General features: G+C 45.1%; 1 protein-coding gene across 1 annotated transcript; it reads left to right on the forward strand.

Annotated features, from left to right (window-relative positions):
- Positions 1–24,632: 24,632 nt before the first annotated feature.
- LOC146812914 (taste receptor type 2 member 40-like) lies at positions 24,633–25,544 on the forward strand. The gene has a single exon (XM_085615227.1). It carries the CDS (start codon positions 24,633–24,635, stop codon positions 25,542–25,544), a length of 912 nt encoding a protein of 303 aa, XP_085471353.1.
- Positions 25,545–26,129: the final 585 nt, after the last annotated feature.

Here is a 26,129-nt window from a genome sequence, read left to right on the forward strand (position 1 = left end):
CGTATGGGGGTGTACATACAGGGGGGGTACGGCGCGAACTCACGGGGGCTGGGGGGGTACGGCGCGTACATGCGGGGGCTGGGGGGGGGTACGGCACGTATGTGGGCACATGTCTCCATGGTTGCTATGGGAGTTCGGAGCGGACGGTGTTTTTTCCATCCGGTTGTAACATTGGACGCACAGGATGGATCGTGATTCCGCGGTCGGACTTCACTTTTCACATTTGTACGGTAAATCATCCGAGGACGTGTCGGACACATTTTCCGACCCGAGGACGTGTGGGGAATGATTCCCAATGCGGTTCGTATGGACTTTTTACCATGCGAATCGTGATTGCCAGTTTGTACAGCACTTGTACGATTCGTACGGTAAAAAGACCGGATACGAGTCGTACAGGGTAATTTTTTACCGGATCGTGATCGGCACCTAGGTATGAACAGTAATATATAGTGGTTGATATTTGGAGTATTAGAGTGGTAGAGGGCTCGTAGATGGTAGAGGGGTTGAATAGTTGAAAAAGGCTGGAGGGGTAGTAGAGAGGTAGAAGAAGGATATAGGGTAGAGGGGTAGATGGGTATTAGATGGTTAGAGGGGTAGTAGAGTGTGAAAGGGGCAGTAAATGGGTAGAGGGGTACAAGAGGGTTAGTAGAGGGGTAGTAGAGTGATAATAGAGGGTTAGTAGATGTGTAGAAGTGGGGTAGTAGAGAGGTAGTAGAGGGGTAGAAGAGGTGTAGTAGAGGGTTAGTAGAGGGGTAAAAGAGTGGTAGTAGAGGGGTATTAGAGGGGTAGAAGAGGTGTAGAAGGGTATTAGAGATGTAGTAGAGGGGTAGGCGAGTGACAGAAGAGTAGAGGGGTAGTAGATGGGTATAGGGGTAGAATGTTATAAGAGGGTTAGAAGAGGGGTAAAGGGATAATCACTTTCCTGTGTCATAATGATCTATTGGAATTATTGTTATACAGGTACTGCGTAGCTTTTTGCACATGAGCATACGTTTTTGAGCATATTTTTATTTTGGTAAGGCGCAAGGCATAAGCTCATATTCGTGCGCGCCCACTGGGTTGTTCAGCCTTCACATGTTGGTAAAATTATAGGGGTTTATACAATACCTTAAAACAGCAATAACCGCACTTGGAACCACAACTTTAAATGCAAACAAGTAATGCGCAAGGCAGAGGCTCACATACGTGCGCTTACACTCTGTTTTGCAGCTTTACAATATCGATGTTATTATGGGGATTTAGCAAATGCAGCACTTAGTTCTCCAGTTCTCATCTTTTTTCATTTCCATCTCCCCTTACGCATTTAAATAATATTTTAGTGGACACCGCTATGCTTTTCACGTTTCTTTGTTCCTGGCATTTTTTGTTTTATGCGCACACGCAAGCGTATCTTTATTTAGTTAGTTAGATGCTGCTGCTTAATTCGCTCAGCACCTATATAGCCATAGCCATAACAGGCCACATACAGCTACAGACTCCCTTTATCATTAAACAGACACTTTTTGTGTGTTTCACACAGCTAATTTGGGGTGACTTGCTAAGAAACGGTGGCTGCGTTCGCCGTGTATATAGTGTCTTTGTACAGCCAAAGCCCCGAAGGCCTTTCTCACCTTTCACCACCGGCCGGAAGTTTTTCTGCTGTTACTTAATTATCAGACGCCGTAACGAAGCGTTTAAATTACCATTTTTCAAGGCAGTGTATGCTATTGGCAGGACTTAACATTGCAGAAATAAACTTTTTATTTTGTAAAGCTGCGCAGGTTACTGCCCCATCCCCATACAAATTAGTATAACAATAAACACACTGACAAGTGCAAGTTGTAATGTAAACATGTAAAGCGCAAGGCACAGGCTTATATATTTGCGTGCCCACTGTGGTGTTTAGGTTTGAAATGTTGGTTAAATTATGGGGATTTGTAAAATACGGCAGTTTGTGCCACTATTTCACTTCTCTTTTTTTATGTGTCCCCCTCTGCTACACATACAGCTGCACACCCCCACCTCTTCCTTTTTGTATATTTGGGCGTCTACTCTGTGTATCATCCTTATAATGTCGATAAATATTTTACTTTAGCAGAAACAAAAATCTGGTGCACGGAAACCACCCCCTTTCCCCTATATGCATTGCATTTTTTAAAGCTATGCCGGTTCATGCCACATCGGAAGTCTATTTTGTTTTAATTGTTGGGATACCACTGATCACTTTTCCGCAGCAAAATGATAAATTGCAGCTTTGTTCTACGCGTAGTGCGTAACTTTTCGCACACGAGCATATGTTTTTGAGCATTTTTTTTTTTTTGTAAGGCGCAAGGCACAGGCTCATATATGGGCGCGCCCACTGGGTTGTTCATCCATCAAATATTGGTAAAATTTTGGGGAATTATGAAATACAGCAGTTTGTGCCACCTTGTTACTTGTATCGCTCCCACTGACTCGGAGTCTCCGAATGCCGGTCGGAACCAAGTTGGAAAGTATGAACGGTTACCTTCCATCGTAATCGGAATCGGTCAGGGGAAATGTTTCCGAGTTGGTTAGAAACAGGGGTTCTGACAAGGGTTAGGTAAATCCAAATGCCCACCGGAGCCTTTCTGACTGACATCGTAATGAAGCCCTAAGTTGTGTTTCTTCAGTAGGTTCTACTAGTCCTATTTGTATTTTATTATTGATGGTTCTCTGTTGGTTTTGGGATTTTCCCTATGCGCAAGGATATGGATCTGGTTTTTTTATAATGAATAGATTTAGGATTCTTTCATGTACATGTTATTACATTGCTAGTCTAGGCCTATTGTTAAAATAAAATCGCCTTGGGTACTGTTGTGCCTCTTGGAACGAATGTGGAGCGGCCGTCCACACTTAGCAAAGAGCACTGTTTGTGTATTGCTCTCAGGACCCTGTGAATTGTGCCCCAGCTACTCCAGGGCCAGCCAAATACTGGAGGTCCGTTAAAAACGGCTAGGAAACTTGGGGGCCTTTTATCAAGACAGGCGATAAAATTGTCGCCGCTTTAGCGGCAGAAAACTGCCTCTAAAACGGCGATAATGGGCTTGATAATATGCTCTATGGAAATCCAATTGAAGCTCAGGTTAGATGTCCTTCACATCTAACATGGGCTTCAATTGGAATTCCATAGAACATATTATCAAGCCCATTATCGCTGTTTTAGCGGCAGTTTTCTGCCGCTAAAGCGGCGATAATTTTATCGCCTGTCTTGATAATATGCCCCTTCATTCCGATGAACCATGAGTATTTAAATGGCCCAGAGGGATTTATAATGTGTTCAAGATCATTATTAAACACTTTCCAGAAAATTCCAGAGATTTCCTTTAGGCTTCCTTGAGAATGTTTCAGAACCTTCTTATGTGTTCCAGAATCTTCCATTAATTTCAAAACCTAAATAGAAGAACTTCCTGTTCGAAACTTCCTGTTTCCTGTTCGTCTCTATATAAAGAGCTTCAGAACTGTTATTCCTTGTGTGGCAATGCCCTCTAAGGCCTACAAAAATAAAACAGTGATCCATAACCTTTCAGATAGAGGAGATCTCAAAACCAACAGTAAACCACTAATAATAAAATACAAATAAAACAAGTCCTCTGCTAGACAGTTGTTTTGCCTTGTTCCAGACACACAGTGCTACATTGGGACTTGTGTTCTGTAGTTGGCTGTTTTCTTTAGTCCTTCCTGGTCTCCCTTCCTGCTAACCACAGTAGTGATTGCCTTCTTTTACCCAAGCCCCATGTGCTTACTCCAGGGTGTTTTGTGTCCTGTGTCTCGTTCCCACTTTTTGGTGGATTCCCTGTCGCAGGCCCTGCGCTCTTCCATGTTCCACATTGTGGAGCAAAAGTGGCTACTGGAGGGCGGGGCACAATCCCAGACCAACACAGGCCAGACTGAAGAACACCCCGCAGTGCCCAATAATTGTTACAGACACACGAGATATTGAACTCACTCTAGCAACATCTGGGAATTTTATCACAAATATCGCACTTACCTACAGCCGAAACTTACAGGGAGTAGTGTGTGGGGTGGGGGAGGGAGGCTGGAGCCTGTTAAAGAACATAGCAGCATATCAACAACAACCGGCGATAATTATCGCTAAGCGCACTTAGCGCTAGGATAATTATCGCCGGCTAGCGTTGATTTTTATCGCTGAGATAGCATGCTATTAGCAACGCTTATCTCAATAGCGATAAAAATCCTCACGCTAAGTGGCTAACGTGAGAATATCGCTGGAAACCCAGCGATAATCTCATGTTAGCTTGTTGATAGGGACAGACAAACTTAGCCATGATATCCTCCTTCCATAGGATATCATGGCTAAGTCAGAAAAATACCAGACGTAAACAAGCATTTGCAATGCAATAGGTCTCGCAGTTACACGAGTTAAAGCTATTGGCATTGTAAATGACAATGCCAATAGGCATTGTTATTTGCAATGTCAATAGCTCAAACTCGCGTAAATGCGAGACCTAATGCATTGCAAATGCTTGTTACTAATTCCAGTCCCTTTTTCACCCTCTCGAGGTAAGCACGCCTCGTAAAAAAATAATCCTGCCACCCCCCCTCCCCCCACGAAAAAAAAGTACTGGCACATTCTGTCTGTCAATGCAGACATATTGCCGCTATTGCTGTTTAGCTTCGGCAAAAAAGTAAAAAAAAAAAATAAAAAAATTGCTTTCTGAGAATGCCGTACGGCTCATCCAAAAAAGCAAACCAAGCAATGCTGCAAAGACACGCTGACACCATTAAGCATGAGCAACTTCTGCATCAAGAAGCAACAACAGCCGAGAGGCACCGCACATGCATACGTCAAGGAGGCAACAGTTGTTTGTTTTAATTTACATTATCAAGACGGAGGATGATCATCTTGGAGCAGTACATAAAAAAAATATTTAAAGTGCTCCACAGCATTTGTCTCTTTGGTAAATGAGGGGCTTGCAGGAAACTGTAGCTAACAGACCCACCAAAAAGGACATGGGGGCAACAGTAGAGTGGGGGGGCAACAGTGGAGTTGGAGAGAGGCTTAAAGAAAGTGCCTAGATGCAGCGGTACAAAAGGGGGTGGTGATGGACGGAGCATAAGAACCAATCAAGCACTCACACCCAGTCAACAGATCTGGGTTTGATCCATCACCGTTCTTTAGCCCACTCTGCCACCCCAGTTCAGACATGGCTATATGCAAATCAGTCTGACCCTGTGCCTCATGGGAACAGTCCAGCCCGAACTGCCAAGCCATGCCTTCCCTGGACTGGAAACAAGCTTCCTAGGACCGGTTTCTGGCATTTCAGCTGTCTTCAGCCAGGCTTGCTTGAATCCAGTGGCAAAGTGAGCAAGGGACTCACATCTGAGCATACCCTGCAAACTTATGGCGAACAAAGCGATACAAAAGGGGGTGGTGATGGACGGAGCATAAGAACCAATCAAGCACTCACACCCAGTCAACAGATCTGGGTTTGATCCATCACCGTTCTTTAGCCCACTCTGCCACCCCAGTTCAGACATGGCCATATGCAAATCAGTCTGACCCTGTGCCTCATGGGAACAGTCCAGCCCGAACTGCCAAGCCATGCCTTCCCTGGACCGGAAACAAGCTTCCTAGGACCGGTTTCTGGCATTTCAGCCGTCTTCAGCCAGGCTTGCTTGAATCCAGTGGCAAAGTGAGCAATGGACTCACGTCTGAGCATACCCTGCCAACTTATGGCGAACAAAGCGGTACAAAAGGGGGTGGTGATGGACGGAGCATAAGAACCAATCAAGCACTCACACCCAGTCAACAGATCTGGGTTTGATCCATCACCATTCTTTAGCCCACTCTGCCACCCCAGTTCAGACATGGCCATATGCAAATCAGTCTGACCCTGTGCCTCATGGGAACAGTCCAGCCCGAACTGCCAAGCCATGCCTTCCCTGGACCGGAAACAAGCTTCCTAGGACCGGTTTCTGGCATTTCAGCCGTCTTCAGCCAGGCTTGCTTGAATCCAGTGGCAAAGTGAGCAAGGGACTCACGTCTGAGCATACCCTGCCAACTTATGGCGAACAAAGCGGTACAAAAGGGGGTGGTGATGGACGGAGCATAAGAACCAATCAAGCACTCACACCCAGTCAACAGTTCTGGGTTTGATACATCACCATTCTTGCAGATGCAGCAGTGAGCAGTGAAGGTCAACAACAGTAAAGTGGAGGGATTAATGAGGGCTCAAAGGCAGGTCCAACTAGTGGCAGCAGCAACTATAGAGAGAGAAGCATGGAAGAAATAAGTGGAAGTTCCTGATTTGTTTTCAGACTTTGCGCAGAATGGTTTAAGGGCTACACTTCTCGCTGAGGTTTTTGAAGGGGCAATCCATTTGCAGCTCCACATCTGAGTAATTCTTACACCGTACCAAAGAAAATAATATAGTGCTGAGGTGCTATTCTGTGCTGTACTATGCAGCGCTGTAATATGCAGAATATATTATGTACCTCCATTCAGGAACGGTGCTTTAAAAAAGGCAGTCTTTAAGCCCGACCTTTCCAGCTCCTGAAGAGACACAGAGGGGGAAGGGGGGGAGGTGGAGACATTCAGGCTGGCAAATGGTGATCATTTCGCGGCCGCGCGGCTCACTAAGAACATCAAAGCGGCCGCAAAATGATCACGCAGGCTGCCAAATGGTGCGCGCGCCCGGCGCACATGCACTGTATTTGGAGGCCTGCAAGCACTAGTTTGCACTTCCAAATCCCCCTGTTTCCAAAAGCTCTCGCGAGAGCAACGCTAAAGTGCTGGCTCAGGCGAGACACAAAAAGCAGCGTTAACCGAGGTTAGCGCTGCTTTTTTTGTCTCTAACAGGATTAGCGATATTCTTGATAATAGGAGTAATGTCGCTTAGCGACATTTCTCCTATTATTTTACTCTGGAACGCCCCCTTTGCATCTCATTAGAGATGCAAGGGGAAGCGTAGAGTAAAAGGGTGCTAAAATGCAAATTTGCATGTTAGCACCCTGTTGTTGATAGGGTGCTAGTTTTATCTCTGCTTTTTTGGCTTTTAAAGCCAAAGAAGCAGAGATAAAGCCCTTGTTGATATGCCCCCAAGCATGCGTTTTTTGGTGTGGTAGACACCGAAATCTGCATATCATCCCCCGCTATGAGGGCAATGATCAGCATGTGGTGCTGTGCATCGCAGCCACTGAATCGTGATCTCTGCAGGGTCAGAATACAGGATATATCAGGTGCAAAAAACATTGCACCCCTTTACAGGACGACCCTATTTGGGCCCTTAATTTTTTTTAGGTTTAAGAAGTGATTTGCCATGCTTTTGTTTTGGGGGACCGTGTTGGAGCTGACACCTTCCTAGCCCCTATTACAAGTACCATATGTCCCTGCATTAGGGCATTTTTAGCTGATCGGAAACCTCGGATATGTATCCTTTTCTCTTCTCCCAATATACTAATAAAACCCAGGAGCAGGCACACCTAAATTTCCTGAGTTTCAGGAAATCCGGAGAACCGTTGGCTATCTGCAGCCTCAGCCATCACAAGCCACCAGGGGAGCTCACCGGGGTGCACACGCGTGTGCATCCTAGCCAGCAGAGGAGCTCACCGGGGGTGCACACGCGTGTGCATCCCAGCCACCAGGGGAGCTCACCGGGAGTGCACACGTGTGTGCATCCCAGCCACCAGGGGAGCTCAACGGGAGTGCACACGCGTGTGCAGCCACCAGGGGAGCTCAACGGGAGTGCACACGTGTGTGCATCCCTATGAGGGCCTATAAGAATGCATTTTAGAGGGATAATTCGTTTACTCTCACGAGCCGCATTCTCCCCATCTGTCACGTTATTTTACTGTGAACTACAAGGGCTTTGGGTTGCACATTTCTACTGTGGCGTTTAAATTAAACAAAAAAAAATGCTTTCCATCACAAAAGATGTTTCAGTAGTATACATTTACAATAATATTGATTTGTCCTGGGATTTGCATATACTTTTTGGGTTTGGCGTTTCATATGCACCATACCCTGTTTAAGGTTTCTGACATTTCTGTTCAAGGTATTGATTTATATTGTGATTTATCTGATTTGATTGTATTCATATTTCTTGTTACATTTTGTTCCTGTGAAGTGCTCTCTGGACGCCTGTGGCTCTGGCTCATGCTAGGCCAAACTGTAAACACCTCATCAAAAGTAACGCATAAGATGATACGCACTGCATGCTATGGATGAGTGGATGATTGGATGAGTTGCAATGGGTTACCAATGTTAACAAGAATTTTTATTATTTTGTTTAATAATTTTACTAATGTGTGCTTTTTGTGTGTTCTATTTGTTTGTTGCGTACAGTTGTCGATTTTTTGTGCTGTTTAAAGATGAATCCATAGGTGAAACTGCTGCATCCCTTTCATCATCCTTATTCTGTAGAGTTGAACGCTTTAGCTTTCAGCGGCTCCGGGCTCTCGTGCAAACGGGGATGTGGAAGGTAACTGTGTATCACGTTAAGATTTGCATACAGTCAAACAAGCTTCCTTTCGCTAATCTGAAGTCTACCCAGAATGCTCTCAAAGACCTAACCTGTTAAGCAACACCAGTGGTCCACACACAACGCGTTAAAACATTCTGGGAGTCCCACGCCTCACACGATCCACATAGCAAATACAAACTGGACAAAGCTTGGGTGCAAGCACCTTCACCCTCCAAGCTCAAATGGTATTTGTGTATGAGCCTGGTGCGCCACAAGCAAATAAGGCCATTTGTTGCGGTCTGGCGCTATCTACTGGTTCTATTAATGTGGTGCTTGCTATGATGTTTTTGACAGCTCTGAGTTTACGCTCACATTTATCTAATCGCCGTGGAACGAAATGTTTCATGACAAATAGGCAATAGCCGCACTGCGCAAAAGATAAAAAAAAATTGCAAAGCACAAGTGTCGTGTGTCAATGACGTCATTAGAAGTACACACGCAAAGTTGTTTTGAGCGATGCTCAGACTTGCATTGTGCCGCAAAATGGGCGCCATCAGTGCCTTGTGGTGTATTCGAAGTACACCCTCCAATACAAATTCGGACGCAAAGACGCACACACACAAACAGGTCATCTATGCAAACTACGTGAATCGACATTTTCAGCATACGTTATGCCATAATCCGCTTACCCGCTATTTGTGCCTGCATCGACCTGGCATGAAAACTTGATGCAGAGCCAGGTCACACAACATTATTTTTACCTGTTACTGTGTCCAATCCAATCTAAACTCACGCAGCGCAGCAAGTGCTGCGCTGCGCTGTGTGACAGGGACAGGGCAGGAATGCGCCATATTTAAAAGAACACAGGGGCAGATCTATATTGGAGATGCGCCACTTTTACGCCGCCGTTGCGTCACTTTTGTGACGCAGCGGCGGTGTAAACCCTGCGCCACGTTGCGCCATATTTACATCGTGACGCATCTATGGAGATGCGTCACGATGTAAAGCCCTGCGCCACGTAAAACCTGCGTCAGGTTTCACGTGAGCGTGTCGACAGAGGGGGGGGCGTTCCGTCGCAGGAACGCCCCTGAAAAGTGACTCAGTCAAATCTATAAGATTTGACTGAGTCACTTTCCCAACGCTGATGCGCCAAAACCCTAAGGCGTAAGGCATGACGCACCATGTTAGGGATAGGGTAGGTTGGAACAGTGCTGGAGTTGCGTTGCGCTTGTGACGCAACTGAAGCACTGCGCCAACCTTACGCCATCGGATGCGTCACGCATCTGTTTATTCCTGTGCCATGATGCGCCACATTGTAAATGCGGCGCATCATGTGTGGCGCAAGGGTAAACTTGCGTGACGCATCTTTCCTGGCGCATCCTTGCTGATTTGCAGGGATGCGCCAGGAAACATAAATCTGCCCCACAGTACATTCCTGCCGTTTCCCCCTGTGCTGGCGCAGTTTTGGCTGCCTAGTGCCAACGCAGGCACCCTTGCACCAGGATGCCAGGGTGCCTATATTGTAAGGAGGATTGTTTTTGTGCAAGAAGGTGCACCTTCCTGTACAAAAACAATTCCCTGAGGCATTTTCCAATTACTTAAGACCAAGTAACAAGGAGAAATAAAGATTGTTAAGCCTCAACTGGGAAGGTGTAGCATTCTGGAGCATTCCCCAGTTCTTGATTTGTAAAAGGATAAGTGCCGGGGCTCTCGTAGGGAGGCCACTGCAGCTTGCACCTTACATAAGGCATGCCAGCGCTGCCTATGACAGTACATGCACAGCTACTAACCTTCAAACACCTACAACTGTGACAAGTCAGACTATTCCAGGCCCCCAAAGCCAGAAGAATGGCTTGGGGGGCAGGTATTAGTCATTATTAATGTAGATTGAACCAATAAACCGCTGTTGTTGTGTTCATACCGAAATTAGCAAGACAGCGCCACCATGTGGCGGACTGTGATAGCCACAGTGCTGTAAATAAGGTGCCGGTGCGGAGCACCAGAAAGCACCAGCTCAAATTAAGCACTGGCATTCCCAGATTGACCAGAAATGGTACATTTGGGAATGTGTCAAAATCTATAGAAGTTGTGTGGGAACACCCACACAACACCAACAGAATGCATTCCCAGGGCAAAGTAACACAACACAGCTATTCCCTTGAAACCATCCATCTTTTGTGATGCAAAACCCTATCCACTCACAATTGTAGACAGGGTTTTGAACCCCAAAATAACACCACTTTGAAACAGGCGTTTAAGGGACATTTTTTGTTTCTACTAACTTTTCCCAATTTGCATGTGTGCAGCATTGAACAGCACACTTCCAAGGTGGAAAAAGTTTCAAGGTTTGTCTAGGTTTGGGGGCAGATCTACAAACAAAAAAGTGACACAAACCTTGTTTTGTGCTGGAAAGTTACCTGAAGGTAACGCAACGCAGTGCAAAGCTGTGCATTACTCTGCATCAAGGAGCATTCATTGGGTTGTGCAGCACACATCTGAACTGTGAGAACAGATTTAAAGTTAGTATAAGCATAGTAAAGATATCATTTTGTATGAGAAGGGTACCATTCCAGTACAAAACCTATTTACACCTCACGCAAATACCCTTGCACTATGGTGCGTGGTACTCGTCTGCTTGATTGTGTGCCAGTGCTAAGGAGAGAGGAGGAGAGTGTCATATCTCTGTAGATAAAGTGCTTTCCTGCTCTTGTCCTGTCACACAATTCAGTAAGTTTGGGTGCTGTGCTGCAAACCATGGCATGCTTCTATATCTGTGACTTAATTGGAGCAGGAAAATGACCTTCTGTTAATTTATGCAAAGAGGCCTTGTTTGGGTGGACTGGCACAAAACCACTTTGGGGCTTATTTATGAGGGGTTTACATCGGGCTTGCACCATGCATTGTGGTGCATGCACGACACAAGCCCATCTTGAGTGACCCTGAGTGGCTTCATAAATCATGAGCAATGTAACACAGCAATAATGCCTGTGTACTGCCCATGGTATGCCCACTGGGCACAGATTAAAGCAAAGTAGCGCTAGCGCTGCTGTGCATTACTTTGAGGCAACTTTCCAGCACAAAGCAAGTTTTGTGCTGGAATGGACATTAAAAATTGTGCTGGTTTGCATCACTGAGCCTAAGTTTGATTTGTGCGAGTGTCAATTTTCAGTACTAAAAAACATTCGCCCAGGAAATTTGATCAATTTTGTCTTTTGTGCTGTTTGTTTAATTTTGCATCACCTGAGTATCTTCGTAAAACATTAGTAAATACTTGTTTCCATTTCTGTATCTCCACAAATTTGCTTTTTCAATTCAATTAAATTCTTATATTAAGAATAATGAGGTCCACAATAAGGCAGGATATACAAAATTTTGTTCACAATTATATCAAAATAGCAATTACAAATACATATTTAAATCCTTTACCGTCATCAGATAAATTGAGTTAAATGCACACATAATTTGCTATTATTTTTAAACTTCCATAAATGGACAACTCATAAAAAGTTACCATTTTGTCCAAATAGTCCATACATGAAAGCAGCAAAGTTTTATGTGTAAATTATTCCAAAGAAAGTAGAATCAATAACAGTCATAGCAAAATCTTCATATAGCCCCAACATTTACATTCTTGCTAAAACTGTTACCCTGGGCCAAGATAATAAATAGACATGCATACATAATTTAATTTTCGTTAAAACCAATTCTCAAAAGGACATAATTTTATATAAAAAATCCACTACCCTTAGCAGCAAAAGTTATGTATAAAATTATTCCAGAGAAGATAACAGCACTAGCAGCCATAACATAAGTCTGCAAGTAAACCCAATATTTATATTCTTGGTAGTAATAGTGACCGTGGGCTGAAATGTGAACAGGAATTCAGTGATCTCTGTTCAGGAACCTGCTCTCTCCCTCAGCAGCTCCATCGTTGTGCCGCTGCCGCTGATAGGGATCTGGTAGGTGTTCGAGCCTGCCTCTGCAGCTCCCCCTGCTGCCTGCAGCCTTGTTGTGCCCATTTTACCTTGCATCATACTACTGTCTTCTTTGTTTTATTGTATTCATTGTATCATCGTATCACTGTATTTATTGTTAATTCTGTGCCTGTTCATCTGTGACTCGTTTTGCCTGTTCCATGCTTGTTACTGCCGCCCTTTTCCTGCCGCTGTTTCCTCGTGTCCCCTGCCGCTCCAGCCTCCCAGCTGAGCTTACCTCCCCCCTTCCCTATTTAATGGCGGTCGCTGCGAGGGTGAGCAAGCATGACCTCTAACCTCTCGTCAGGGACCTGCTCTCTCCCCCAGCAGCCCCACCATTGTGCCGCTGCTGCTGATAGGGATCTGGTAGGCGTTTGAGCCTGCCGCTGTTTCTCCCCCTGTTGCCTGCCATCTTGTTGTGACCATTTTGCCTTGCGTCATCCACCTGTCTTATTTGGTTTATTGTATTCATTGTATCACTGTATTTATTGTTAATTCTGTGCCTGGTTATCTGTGACTCGTTTTGCCTGTTTGCCATGCCCATTACTCACCTTTCCCACCGCTGCTCCCCCATGGCCCCTGCCATTCCAGCTCCCACCTCCCAGCTGAGCTTCCCTCCCCCTTCCTTATTTAATGGCGGCCGCTGCGAGGGTGAGCAAGCAAGACCTCCGACCTCTGGCCAGGGACCTTCTCTCTCCTCTAGCAGCTCCACCGTTGTGCCTGAGCCACTGATAGGGTTCTGGTAGGTGTTTGAGCCTGCCTCTGCTGCTTCCCCTTATGCCTGCTGCCGTATTGTGCCCGTTTTACCTTGTGTCATCCTCCTGTCTTCTTTGTTTTATTGTACTCATTGTATCACTGTATTTATTGTTAATTCTGTGCCTGTTCATCTGTGACTCCTTTACTCAATGCCCTTTTCCCGCCACTGCTCCCCCATGGCCCCTCCCCCTTCCAATCCCCATTCCCGCTCCCACGTCCCAGCTGAACTTCCCTCGCCCTTCCCTATTTAATGGTAGCTGCGCCAATGGCGCACCAAAGGCATGCCAAAGGCAAGCCCGTCGGCGTCCGCCCACAACCCGACTGCGACTAGTGGCAGGAACCCTGGCTCTCCAATCACCCATTGCTACGGCTCAGCCGCCCTCCTCCCACTCAACCCAGGAAGGAACAACAACTGCCAGATGTCCACACCGAGCACCACCCACGACCAGTTCTCCAGCCGTCACTGTCGCCAGACCTTCACCACTGCCTGCACCCCCATGACCACCACCCCCACACTGAACACCAATACCTCCAAAGCCCTGAGGTGCATCCTCCTCAATGTACACTCCCTACACAGACAAGCTATAGAGATCTGGGACCTTCTCAACACCCTCTCATCGGACATGGCCTTCTTCACATAAACTTGGACCAACTCCTCCTCCACCCCAACATTGCCACCGCCATCTCAGACGGATACCAGATCCAGAGAAAGGACCACCCCAACAGCCCAGGATGGGGACTCGCCATTGCACAAAAGAGCTCCCTCCGACTCATGTCCTCCAGCTCAAGCTACAGCCCACCCATAACAGAACACCTTAATTTCCAGATCCAGACCAGTCCCAGAACGACCCTAAGAGGCACCCTCGCCTACATACCTCCCAGACCTCAAACTTCACCACCACCATTGCCGACCTCATCGCGCCACACGCCATCGCCTCCATGGACTACATACTCATCGGAGACCTCAACTTCAACCTCAAAAACCTCAGCTACCCCAACTCCGCTGCCCTCCTGGACAACCTCGCCAACCTCGGAATGAAACAACTCATTACCAGCCCACCCACAAAGTATGACACACCCTCGACTCCATCTTCGCAGGAGGTAACAACATCCACTTCAGCCACACCATGCAACCCCCATCGATGGACAACCATTGCGTACACTTCCATGTCGACAAACCCACGGCGCCCAAACCTGCACCCCGCCCACCACGAAGAAACTGGAGCAAGATCACTGAGGAGCAACTCAACTCCACCCTCAACCATGAGACCCCCGCCACCCTGACCAACGCCAACCTCGCAGTCAAAGAACTCCACAGATGGATCTCCAACTGTGCAGACAAGCTCGCACCATCATGTAACCCCAACAAGCAGCGCTCCAGGAAGGCCACTCGGTTTACCGCCGACCTTCAAGAATCCAGGCGCACCTGCAGACATCTCGAGAAGAACTGGAGCAGCAGTAAATCCTCGGAAGACCGGACCACCTACAAAAACGCCATGACAGAATACCACCAACGCATCAGATCCACAAAAGAAAATTCTTCATCCTGAACACGATGCTCGCCAACTCCAGCAACTCCAAGGAACACTTTAGCATCATTCAGGAATTCACCAAACCCTCCAGCGAATCCACTGACATCAAGCCCTCCCAGGGCCTCTGCAACAAGCTTGGCTCCTACTTCTTTCTGAAGATCTAGAGCCTCTATGATAACTTTAACAATCAGACAGCTGACTCCGAAACCACTCCTTCTGCCAGCAACGCCAGCCAGCCCACCATTTCCTCCTGAACCCCAGTCACCACGAAGACACTGCATCGACCATGAAAGGCATCCACGCAGAAGCCCCCATGGACCCCTGCCCCCACACGTCTTCCACAGAGCTGCCGCTGCCATCGTCCCAGAACTACGACGCACCATCAACGCCACCTTCGAAACCCGCATAATTCCCGATGACTGGAAACGCGCAGAAGTCAGACCCCTACTCAAGAAGCCCTCAGGAGATTCCACGGACCTCAAGAACTACTGTCCCATCTCGCTCCTCCCCTTCATCGCACAAGTTACTGAGAAGACAACCAACATTCAACTAACGAAATTCTTTGAAGAAAACTTCATCCTCGACCCCTACCCCTCCTAATCCGGATTCCGCAGCAACCACAGCACTGAGACCGCTCGTCTCGCTGCCACAGATGACATCCGCACCCTTCTCAACCAAGGACACACCACAGCCCTGATCCTATTCGACCTCTTTGCAGCCTTCGACACCGTCTCCCACTGCACACTCACCACGCATCGCCAGATTCCAGAAAGCCAGCATACAGGGTACTGCCCTCGAATGGCTCCACTCCTTCCTCACTGGTAGAACTCATAGAATCAGACTTCCACCCTTCCTCTCCGAACCCATGGAAATCAGCTGCGGAGTACCCCAAGGATCATCGCTCAGCCCCACGCTCTTCAACATCTACATGGCCCCCCTCGCCGCCATCATCAGGCAGCACAGACTCAGCATAGCATCCTACGCCGATGACACCCAGCTCATCCTCTCTGTCACCAAGGACCCCATCACCACCGGACTCAACTTCCAGGAAGGAATGAAGGGCGTTGCATCCTCGATGAGCAGCAGCTGCCTGCAGCTCAACTTGGAGAAGACAGAGTTCCTTGTCCTCGGACCCTCCCCCTCTGCATGAGACAACTCCTGGTGGCCCACCACCCTCGGCAGTCCCCCCGCCCCCAGGGACCACGCCCAAAACCTCAGCATTCTACTCAACTCTTCCCTCTCCATGACCCGGCAATTCAACGCCATCACATCCCCCTGCTTCAAAACCCTCCGCATCCTCTGAAAGACCACCAAATGGATCCCCCCGAATCAAGGAAGACCATCACCCACGCACCTATAAACAGCAGACTGGACTACAGAAATGCCCTCTATGCCGGGATCAACAAGTCTCTGCTTCGCAAACTGCAGACCATACAGAACACCGCAGCCAGTCTCGTCCTCAGCATCCCCCGCCAAAAACACATCACCCAGCACCTGCATAACCTCCACTGGCTCCCCGTCGAGAAAAGAGTAACCTTCAAGATACTCACCCACTCCTACAATTGCCTCCATAACACCAGACACCAATATCTCAACGACAGTCATTTCCCTGTTCCAACAGGGGTAAACCAATTTGCCATTAGATCATTTAACGGAATTAAATTAATACAAAATTAAATCAACAATTGGCAAATACCATGATCCAGATTCCAGGTTAAATACTTCTGGGCAACTCTTGGATTACTTGATGCAGATATTATATTTAACCTTTTCTTCATCCTACAGTACTTGAGATCCCTCTGGAAACTAATGATACAATTAGGGTTTTCTTAAAAACATTTTGAATTCTGAGAGCAGAAGGGAAATCACAAACTCCTCCTGTGCATCGAAACAGTTCAACACAAGGGTAAAATCACGGGAGAAGGAGTATTTATCTGCTTTTGCAACAAAGATTTCCTGATTCAAGAGCCATTCATTGTCCTCGATTCACTATTCTTCAGCTGATAGTCCCGCCAAATCACTCTACTTAATCCTTGGACAAATAAATTTATAAGACGAAATTCTAACTGTATAGCTGGGGTCAGGACCAATGTATTAAAATTACATAATTTATGCAAGATCTGGCCTTCTATTTTATCAAGGAAGCTCCATTTTCCTACTTGGATAGATTCAATTGTGTATAAAAGTGTTGGAGGGACTTTCACTTTAAAAGCAGATATCATGTGCAAAACAAATAAAAATATTGATTTTTTGATTTTAAGTCCAGTAGAAGATTATTATCAAGAATATTCTGATGTTTTCATATTTTTTTATATAAATCTTTTACTATTGATGCAGGAATGTCATTATGAATTTTATCCTATCCATTTTTGTTCTTTGATTTGTAACATGTCTTGTTACTTCATTCTTTTTTTTTGCTTTTATGACAGTTCTTTTTATGACAACCCCTTTTCCAAAACTTCTGCACAATCTTTCTTGGTCCTTCTTTCATTTATTGATTACTCAGGAACAATGCGTCTTATCCCGGAGAACTGGCACTGCGGTAACAATTTTTTTAAGATTGAAGATGAAAGCTCGTCTCATATAGTAAATTCTTCCAATTAGAATATTTATTTATAAATCTGTCATCAATGCTTTTTCTTTTACTCTTGGGAAGGCCCTAATCAAAGCTGTTATAGTCAAGGCTTTGTGACAGTTTTTAGATCAGGCGCATGGAGAGGTTCTTAGGGCGGAATGTTCCCAATACTTGGTGAGGCTGTGGACTGGGATTGCTTGTGGGCTTCACTGTGATCTGTGTTTTGCTTTGAGATGTTGTACTGTGCATTTAGTAAGCTAGACGTGATTGGTTTTGGCTTCAGCTGAATTCTATATTCAGGTGAAACTGCAGGACTGGGTTAGATTAGGATGAGCTGGGATTAAATAGACGATGCAGGACATTGGTTTGTTTGTGTGGATGTTTACCCACTCTGTGCTGAGAATAAGGCTTTATTTACAAATAAGGAAGCATTCTCAGCAGCTTCAGGGTGCTCAGGCATTGCTCAGGCATCTGTGTCTTTGCTGCTAATCCCATTTGGCCAACCCTCAGTTTCTGTGTAATATCTAATGAGTATTCCTGTAACTCCTGCAGGATCAACTTCTCAATTCTCAGTGGTGGTTTTGATGACAACCCATGGATCTGTGTGAGTAGGTTGTGGTTGGGGGACATTTGAAATTTGTAGTCAAAGAGTCAGAGATGAAAGCGACTGCTCCCCATGGGGCTGCACTTGCCTTCATTTCAGGTTACAGTATCTTTGTTGTGTAGCATATGTGACTGAAGCCTGTTTTTCATCAGCTTGGTGCTGGTGGAGAAAGACTGAGTCCAGGTCATTGAGACTAGTATTTATAGCAAGTTCTGCATCTTAATTTCTATTTCCATTAAATTCCCTCCTTCTCACAGCATGACCTTTTTTCAGGCACAATGTTCATATACAATCATCCTTGACTGAGATCACCACTCCGCATTAGGTGTTGGGTGCACAAGCCATCTCCCAGGCTACACCACCCATCTCCAAGACTTCCACCACCCATCTCCCAGGCTACTAGCACCCATCTCCCATGCTACCACCACCCATCTCCCAGGCTACAGAACCACAAAAAGATCCAGGCTGGGAAGATAATTTCTTGTGGACATATGCATGTGGCGGGAGCATGCTTTACTGGGAGTCAAGCCACTGGCAATTGCAGCCACCATGTTAGTGTCCATAAAGTCTGCTTTGCATCTGTGGAGAAGAGTCTGGGGGGCACAGAGGATGGACCCATTGGTCACCACTACCAATGAGCACTTGTAGATTTGGGACCACCAGTGCAGAGAACAAACAGGACAAAGCTAGTAGGGATGGGCGGAATTTGTGTAAAACGCAAAGCTCTGCAAAATGGTAAAAAACTCCGCGAGCACGCAAAAAGTTCCGTAAACATGCAGAATTGCTTGTTCCCCCCATTGGTGAGGCTTTTTTCCTGTTTGCGAATGCTGTTTGCGTGCTCGGGGAGGAATATCTCACGAAAATGCATTTTGAAAGCGCGAACAAGCAAAAAATTCAGCTACGGCGTGGATCGCGGAATTTTTGGCAATTCCGCGTTCTCCGCAGAACGCGATATTACCCAAATTCCGTGAGCGGAACGGAATTTACAGCCCAGGCCTAAAAGCTAGTGTCTGGTTTCAATTAGATAATTTCTTTCAAGTTGCAATATTTTTATGCTGATTGACTAGGAATTGCCAATAAATGGTGTGACACGGATATTGTTACTAAGAGATGAAATAATTAATCACAACTGACACAAAAATTGTACTTTACACTGTATATTAATATTCATATATCGTGGAGAAAAACAAAAGTCATATATCAAAGACACTGGACTGTTTCGCAAGACAAATAATAACATAAATTAGTGCAATACTAAGTGTGCATCACAAAAAACATAATCCTATCTACAAGACACTTGCCAATAAACAGAAAACACAAAATAACTGAATTGGGCTTCTGTTTACAACTCTTTAGAATGTTCGAACATATATCCTTAGTTCTTGGCCATAGATATGTGAGACATTGGTACGGAACACCTATTCATACTCTGGCACATGCATCAACAAAGACTTTTGCGATTCCTTGCGATTTTTAAGGAATCGCAATTAAGGAATTGCAAAAGCCTGTGAATGTAGGAATCGCTATAAAAATAGCGATTCCTACAAATTTCTTAATTGCGACTCGCAAATTGCGAGTCGCAATTAAGGAATGCCGTCCCATTCATTCCTATGGGCCTCCAGGCCCATAGGAATGAATTGGAGATTGCATGAGCAAATTGCGAGTACCAGTAGGTACTCGCAAATTGCTCATGCAATTTCAAGGGTGCAAGGGTGTCAAAATGACACCCTATTGCACCCCTGAAATTGATCTGTGCACATATGTTGCACACACACATGCTCTAAGGGCATGTGTGTGCGAAACATGAAACTTTGAAAAATGCACAAAAGAGCATTTTTCAAAGTTTTTGCAAATTACCATGAAGTTCAACTTAATGGTAATTTGCTCCCCCTATTAGTGAAATCGCTGTTGCCACAGTATTTTTACATAGAGAAACAAGGGTGCATGGCCACTGACATTCACTAGCTGTCTCCACAGTATGTTTACATGGAGAAGCATGGCTACAGGGCCACTGACAGTCACTAGATGTCTTCACAGTATTTTAAAATAGAGAAGCATGGCTGCAGTGTCACTGACAGTCATTAGATGTCTCAGCAGTATTTTTACATAGTAGCACTGCAGTGCCACTGACAGTCACTAGATATCTCTGCATTATTTTGAATTTGGAGAAGCATGGCTGCAGTGTCACTGACAGTCACTTAGGGCCAAATGAAGGTAGCTAAATACCGGTCGGTAACGGACGAAAATCGGTAAATTTCCCGTTACCGACCGGTATTTAGGTAATTGAGATGTAGGAGGCTGGATTTAAGGATTCGGTAATTTACCGATTCGTTATTTTAAGGAATTGGTAAATTACCGAATCCTTAAATCCTATGTAGGGAGCACTCAAGTGAGTGCATTTTTGTTTTAAGGATTCGTTATGTACCACCAACTACAGGTTGGTGGTAAATACCAAATACCTTTTAAAAAGCAATTTTGTGCTTTTCATGAAATGCCATGTGGCAGACATACATGCCCTCGGGGCATGTATGTGCGCCACATGTGCACACATGCACGATTCAGGGGTGCAACAGGGTGTCAATGTGACACCCTGCTACCCTTGAATATGCTCCCCCTATTACCGAATCGGTATTTACCGAATCGGCAATAGTGAATGGCTTCCCATTCATTCCTATGGGCCTCCATATTTACCGAATCGGTAAAATTTACCGATTTTTTACCTACATTCTATTTACCGATTCTTAAATACCGTATCGGTCAAATTCGGTATTTAGGAATCGGTAAATAGAAATTACCTACATATGGCCCTAGATGTCTTCACAGTATTTTAAAATAGAGAAGCATGGCTGCAGTGTCACTGACAGTCATTAGATGTCTCAGCAGTATTTTAAAATAGAGAACCATAGCTGCATTGTCACTGACAGTCATTAGATGTCTCAGCAGTATTTTTACATAGTACTGTAGTGTCACTGACAGTCACTAGATGGCTCCACTGTATTTGTACATAGAGAAGCAAGGGTGCAGGGCCACTGACTGTCACTAGGGGCCCGATTCACAGAACTAACTTAAGACAAAATCCTAAACTTACTACTTTTGGTATTCACAGAAGTTAGGATTTTGTCTTAAGTTTGTCTTAAGACAAACTTAAGACAGACTTAAGACAGACTTAAGACAAACTTAAGACAAACTTAAGACAGACTTAAGACAAACTTAAGACAGACTTAGTTAAGACAGACTTAAGACAGACTTAAGTTAGGATTTTGTCTTAAGTTTGTCTTAAGTTTGTCTTAAATCTGTCTTAAGTTTGTCTTAAGTTTGTCTTAAGTCTGTCTTAAGTCTGTCTTAAGTCTGTCTTAAGTTTGTCTTAATACAAACTTAAGACAAAATCCTAACTTCTGTGAATACCAAAAGTAGTAAGTTTAGGATTTTGTCTTAAGTTATTTCTGTGAATCGGGCCCGAGATGTCTTCACAGTATTTTAAAATAGAGAAGCATGGCTGCAGTGTCACTGACAGTCATTAGACGTTTCAGCAGTATTTTTACATAGCGTAGCACTGCAGTGCCACTGACAGTCACTAGATGTCTCTGCAGTATTTTTAAAAAGAGAATCATGGCTGCAGTGTCACTGACAGTTATTAGATGTCTCAGCAGTATTTTTAGATAGAGTAGCACTGCAGTGCCACTAACAGTCACTAGATGTCTCTGCAGTATTTTTTAAAAGAGAATCATGGCTGCAGGGCCACTGACAGTCACTAGATGTCCCCAAAGTTGTATATATAGAGAAGCATGGCTGCAGGGTCCGCTCACACTCACTATATGTCCACAGAGTTGTTTTGTTCGGATGAATCTGGATGCAGTGCCCGTTCCAGTCACTAGGTGTCCTCACAGATGTTTCAGATATTGAAGCACAACTGCACTAGCTCCAGCTGATGATGCAATGAATGACAGGCAATGAAGTGTGATTCAATACCTATGATGCGTTGCATCATAGGTATTGAAATACCATCTTGCTCTCCAAAAGCGGTTTCAAAGACCAAATTGTCAAATGCACAAAATGTGGTGCTGTATTCTTTAAAAATCTTAGAATGTCTTCAAAGTATGTTAGCCCAACATTCACAAAAATGAGCCGAGTTTGTCGAGTCATCTTTACAATAATATAAACCTCTAGCGGAATAATAATAGAGCAAATCTTGTACCAAAGTGTTTTTCTTACACGTAACAGTAGCAATATACTTCAACTGTCATAGCAAGAGCAGAGAAGACTTTGTGTCCAATAAAATCGTACAAAATACATCAGCACAGCGACTGCCTTTTTTGTCGATATGAAATCAGAGCAAGGACATCTGATGACGATTAGTGGCGCTGCAGCTTCAAGTCTCCGTCCTCTGCCATATGTAATGGGACAGCAGGGAGGATATCTATGATGCTAATGGTTGCATCTTATGTGATACCTCCAGTTATGTCATCAGTGACGTAATGACGTCATGGGAGGATCTGAGCAAAGCAATGGAGGATGGATGGCAAAGTTCAATTAATACATTTTTTTGGTGTTTTTGTATCCCTACAACTGCATATCTTCCTGGTACTTTTCTTGTTGTTTTTAGAGTATTGATAACTGACTTATCAAAGGCTGTCATTTCAATATTCTTTAATATAAGTGGTTATTGACCACACACAAACACAGCAGGATCGTGGAGGTGAAGTGTGGGAGTGGAGGCGCCAGCAGAGGCGCGTGGCCTTGGGGAGTAGGAGTGAGTGGGGGCAGCATACTGACTTTGGCACCGCACCACTGCATTGTGTGGATGGGAATGTATGGCGTGGTACCATATTTACAAAGAGGTGCATGCAGATGATGTACAGAGCCACGCACCTGCAAAAATGCTGTTTAAGTACAAATGCCTATGGAGTGACTCCAGCGCAAGGGCAGGCTGTGTAAAATGTGTTTTTTCTCCTAAATGTATTTGATTATCGCACAATGTTCCGTTTGCACATTGTTTGATCCTGGGTTCATTTGGCACGAGCATGTCATACGAAGCTAGGTCATGCCACTTTAGTAGCCCCAACTTTGCATGAAGCCCTAGGAGTTTTTATGCTCTCCTCACCTATTTACACCGCCCGTTTCATTGATTAGCAGGAGTTTGGGGCTGAATGATAAAAAACCATTTGGGGTTGCAATTCCGCATTTTCAGTGTGACGTGTATTTTGCATGGGAAATTCGACCAACAGTACCCATTGAGCTGCTCTGTGGCACACCTGCGCCCTATTAAATGAATACCATATTTAGACCTTTGACTTCATGAACTGGGGTTTAGGGAAGCCCTGACTCGTTCCTTACTCCAGTGGGAACTGGGTCATGGGATGGCAATTAGCCACTTAAGATGCCAATGTCTTTATGTCTTTACGACTTTACGTAGTTGCAAGCTTCACCAAGGTTGCGAGGGCTCACATTTTTCAGTTTGGCGCCCCCTTCCCGGCACCCGTGATAGGCTGATAGATTCAGCATCGTTTTCGGCCCGGATGTAGCAATGGCTGCGCTGCATGTCATTGTGTCTTGTATCAGGGGAATGCCATCTCGGAGTCATGCTGCAGGGATTTGCAATGCTATCATCTAAGTGAATTATTGTGCCCTAAATATTTTTCACAAAAATTTCACACTATTTCAATTGAAAATGGAAAATATATACACAGTGAAGCAATATTTATTACAAAAATGTTATTTAGGCCATGATAATAATGTCAAACTATCTTCTTGTTATGTGTATTCTGACATACAAATGTGGACATGCCCAGCATGTAAATTGAGCTGTGTGTCAATGGATCAGGTGAAAGACTGAGAGGGAGGCTGCTGTCACAAGCAAGTAGCTCTGGCAATAGGTAAATCTTCAAGAGATAAAGTTACACCCAGCAACATTCTTTGCATGGTAACTGTTGCTATGGCAGCAGGTCAGCTGAATGTGCTTGATACATGCAGTACGTCACCACTGTATACATTATAGAACTCACTCGTGAATGAATGAGGTCCAAGCACTGTCCGCCCAGGCCACTCATAGCAGGGGATCTGTCTGCAGCACTCTCTGAGATCTGGACCACACCCTTCAGACTTCTTCATCTGCTCTGCTAGGTGGCTTGGTGAGTTTTGCCGGAAGCGAAGTCTTTGGGTGATGTGAGATGGGTGCAGCATGGGTGGATAAAACGCGAGGGGAAGAAAGCAAAGGAAGTGAAACAGACATAGCCGGACACAGTAGGGAGGCGTGGCAATGAGAAAGGAGGAAACCAATCGGATGGACAGGCTAATTAAGACAGGGAAAAAGAGCCCAGCTCAGCACCTCGCCTCTAGACTGGACACATTACAGGAGACTGGAGAGTCACTTTATAAAGACCTCAATGCCTCTAAAATGTAACACTATTGACAACACAAGAAGAGAGCCTTATTTAGTGCAAACAGTGGGGGGAAATCCACTGCCCTCTGCTCTGAATGAAATAGGACTGACCATTCTGGTCACTTTTATCACAACATGAACATTTCATACTGGCTTGTGTTCCTGAGTGGGTCCAAATGAATGGAGTTGCTTTAAAGGATGTCCCCAAACCTGCAAACACAAGGATTCTTTTGAAGGAGATGAGTGCTGAATGCACTTATTAGGCCACCACAAGATTGCCAGAATCAGTGTCCAGGAAAACATCTAAAAAATTAAGGACACGCATATCCAGTCTTAAACAGAGGACCAGCAGAGAAGAGAAGCCCCTGGGATGCTGTGAGCTGGTCGAGATGGCGCCGCTTCAGGTTTTCTCTGTGGTCTTTATTTGTATTCAGTTGCTGCTGGGCACCCTCACCAATGCGTTTGTGGTAGCTGTGATCTCCATTCAGTGGGTTGGCAGCAGACATTTGCCTCCATCAACTGATCTCCTGCTGCTGGGACTAACACTTGCCAATATTTGTATACAAATATGTACATCAGGAGAATACCTGCTCCGCTTCCTCTGGAGGGAGGTGTACATTAGAGGTGGTTTCTGCAAAATCCTCTCCATCCTCTGCCCCTTCTGGTTTTTCTCCAGCTTCTGGATCAACACCTGGCTCTGCGTCTTCTACTGCATTAAGATTGTCAACTTCCAACACGCGTTCTTCACACGCCTAAAGAGGGGTATCTCTGGTATGGTGCCTTGGCTCCTCCTTGGGTCTGTGCTGGCATCACTGGCCATTACTGTCTCCGGAATCTGGCAACTTGGAGAAAAGGTTAAAGAAATTTCTCCAGTAGCAAATATCAGCATTCAAGTCACAGAATATGAATTCCATCTTTCCCACAAGCTGTTTGTGTCCATCCTGTGTTGGTTTGTGCCTCTGGTAATGATAGTAATCTCAGTTGTGCTGGTCCTCATATCTCTCTACAGACATACCAGACAGATGCAGCAGCACAACACCGGGTTCACTGCGGGGCCCAGCATGGAGGGCCACATCAGAGCAGCCAAAACCATCCTGGCCTTGCTAGCCCTGTACATCTGTTTCGACCTCTCTGCTGTACTTGGTGTGGTGAATGATGCCTCAGTTTCTGACACCATCCTATTATATTTTTCTATGTATATAAGTGCTTCATATCCCTCTCTCAATTCTATGATTCTCATTTTTGGAAACCCAAAATTAAAAGCAGCAGCACTGACCTTTATCTACAGGCAACAACGCTAACAACTAGAGATGGTTTAAAGGGTCCATCCAGTGAAATGATTGTCACAATAGGGTTCAGGACCTCAGCTGACATCATCAAAAAATGTTCTAGAATGCCAATTGTTGGGAACGTAGATGTTGTCATGAGGAGTCACGAGCGGAGTTCTGTGTTCCAGCTTGTGACTGACTCATGATAGGTGAAGGAATGTTTAGCTTCAAAACATGGTGGAGGTTGGGATCGTGCTCGGGGGAGTTGTAACGGGTATTCATGACTTGACTTGATTGCATACAGACGTGTATTAAACTTCACGTCCAACTTCCTCTAACTGGTCTGTGTTTCCTTTCTTATGGATGCCTTGCACCTTCTAACACTGGCGACGAGCGGGATGCGGAACCATAAACAAATTTAATCCGGATTTCATTATATATATTTATTTTTTTTCTCTCAATTTTTATTGGAAGCTACAATCTTTGGGAGAAGATTCTTCACTCCTTTTCACAAGGGACTAGAGAACTGTGAAAGGAAGTCGTTAAGGAATACTCTTACTTGTTTTGCTGTTTGCTAAGGATTCTTCCAGCAAGCCACCATCGTCACAGATTAGAATC

Source organism: Triturus cristatus, chromosome 7 (assembly GCF_964204655.1).
Source record: "Triturus cristatus chromosome 7, aTriCri1.1, whole genome shotgun sequence".
Taxonomy (NCBI): domain Eukaryota; kingdom Metazoa; phylum Chordata; class Amphibia; order Caudata; family Salamandridae; genus Triturus; species Triturus cristatus.

Excerpts from the sequence above, each read along its gene's own strand:
- LOC146812914 (XM_085615227.1), top strand. The coding sequence starts at position 24,633 with ATGGCGCCGCTTCAGGTTTTCTCTGTGGTCTTTATTTGTATTCAGTTG.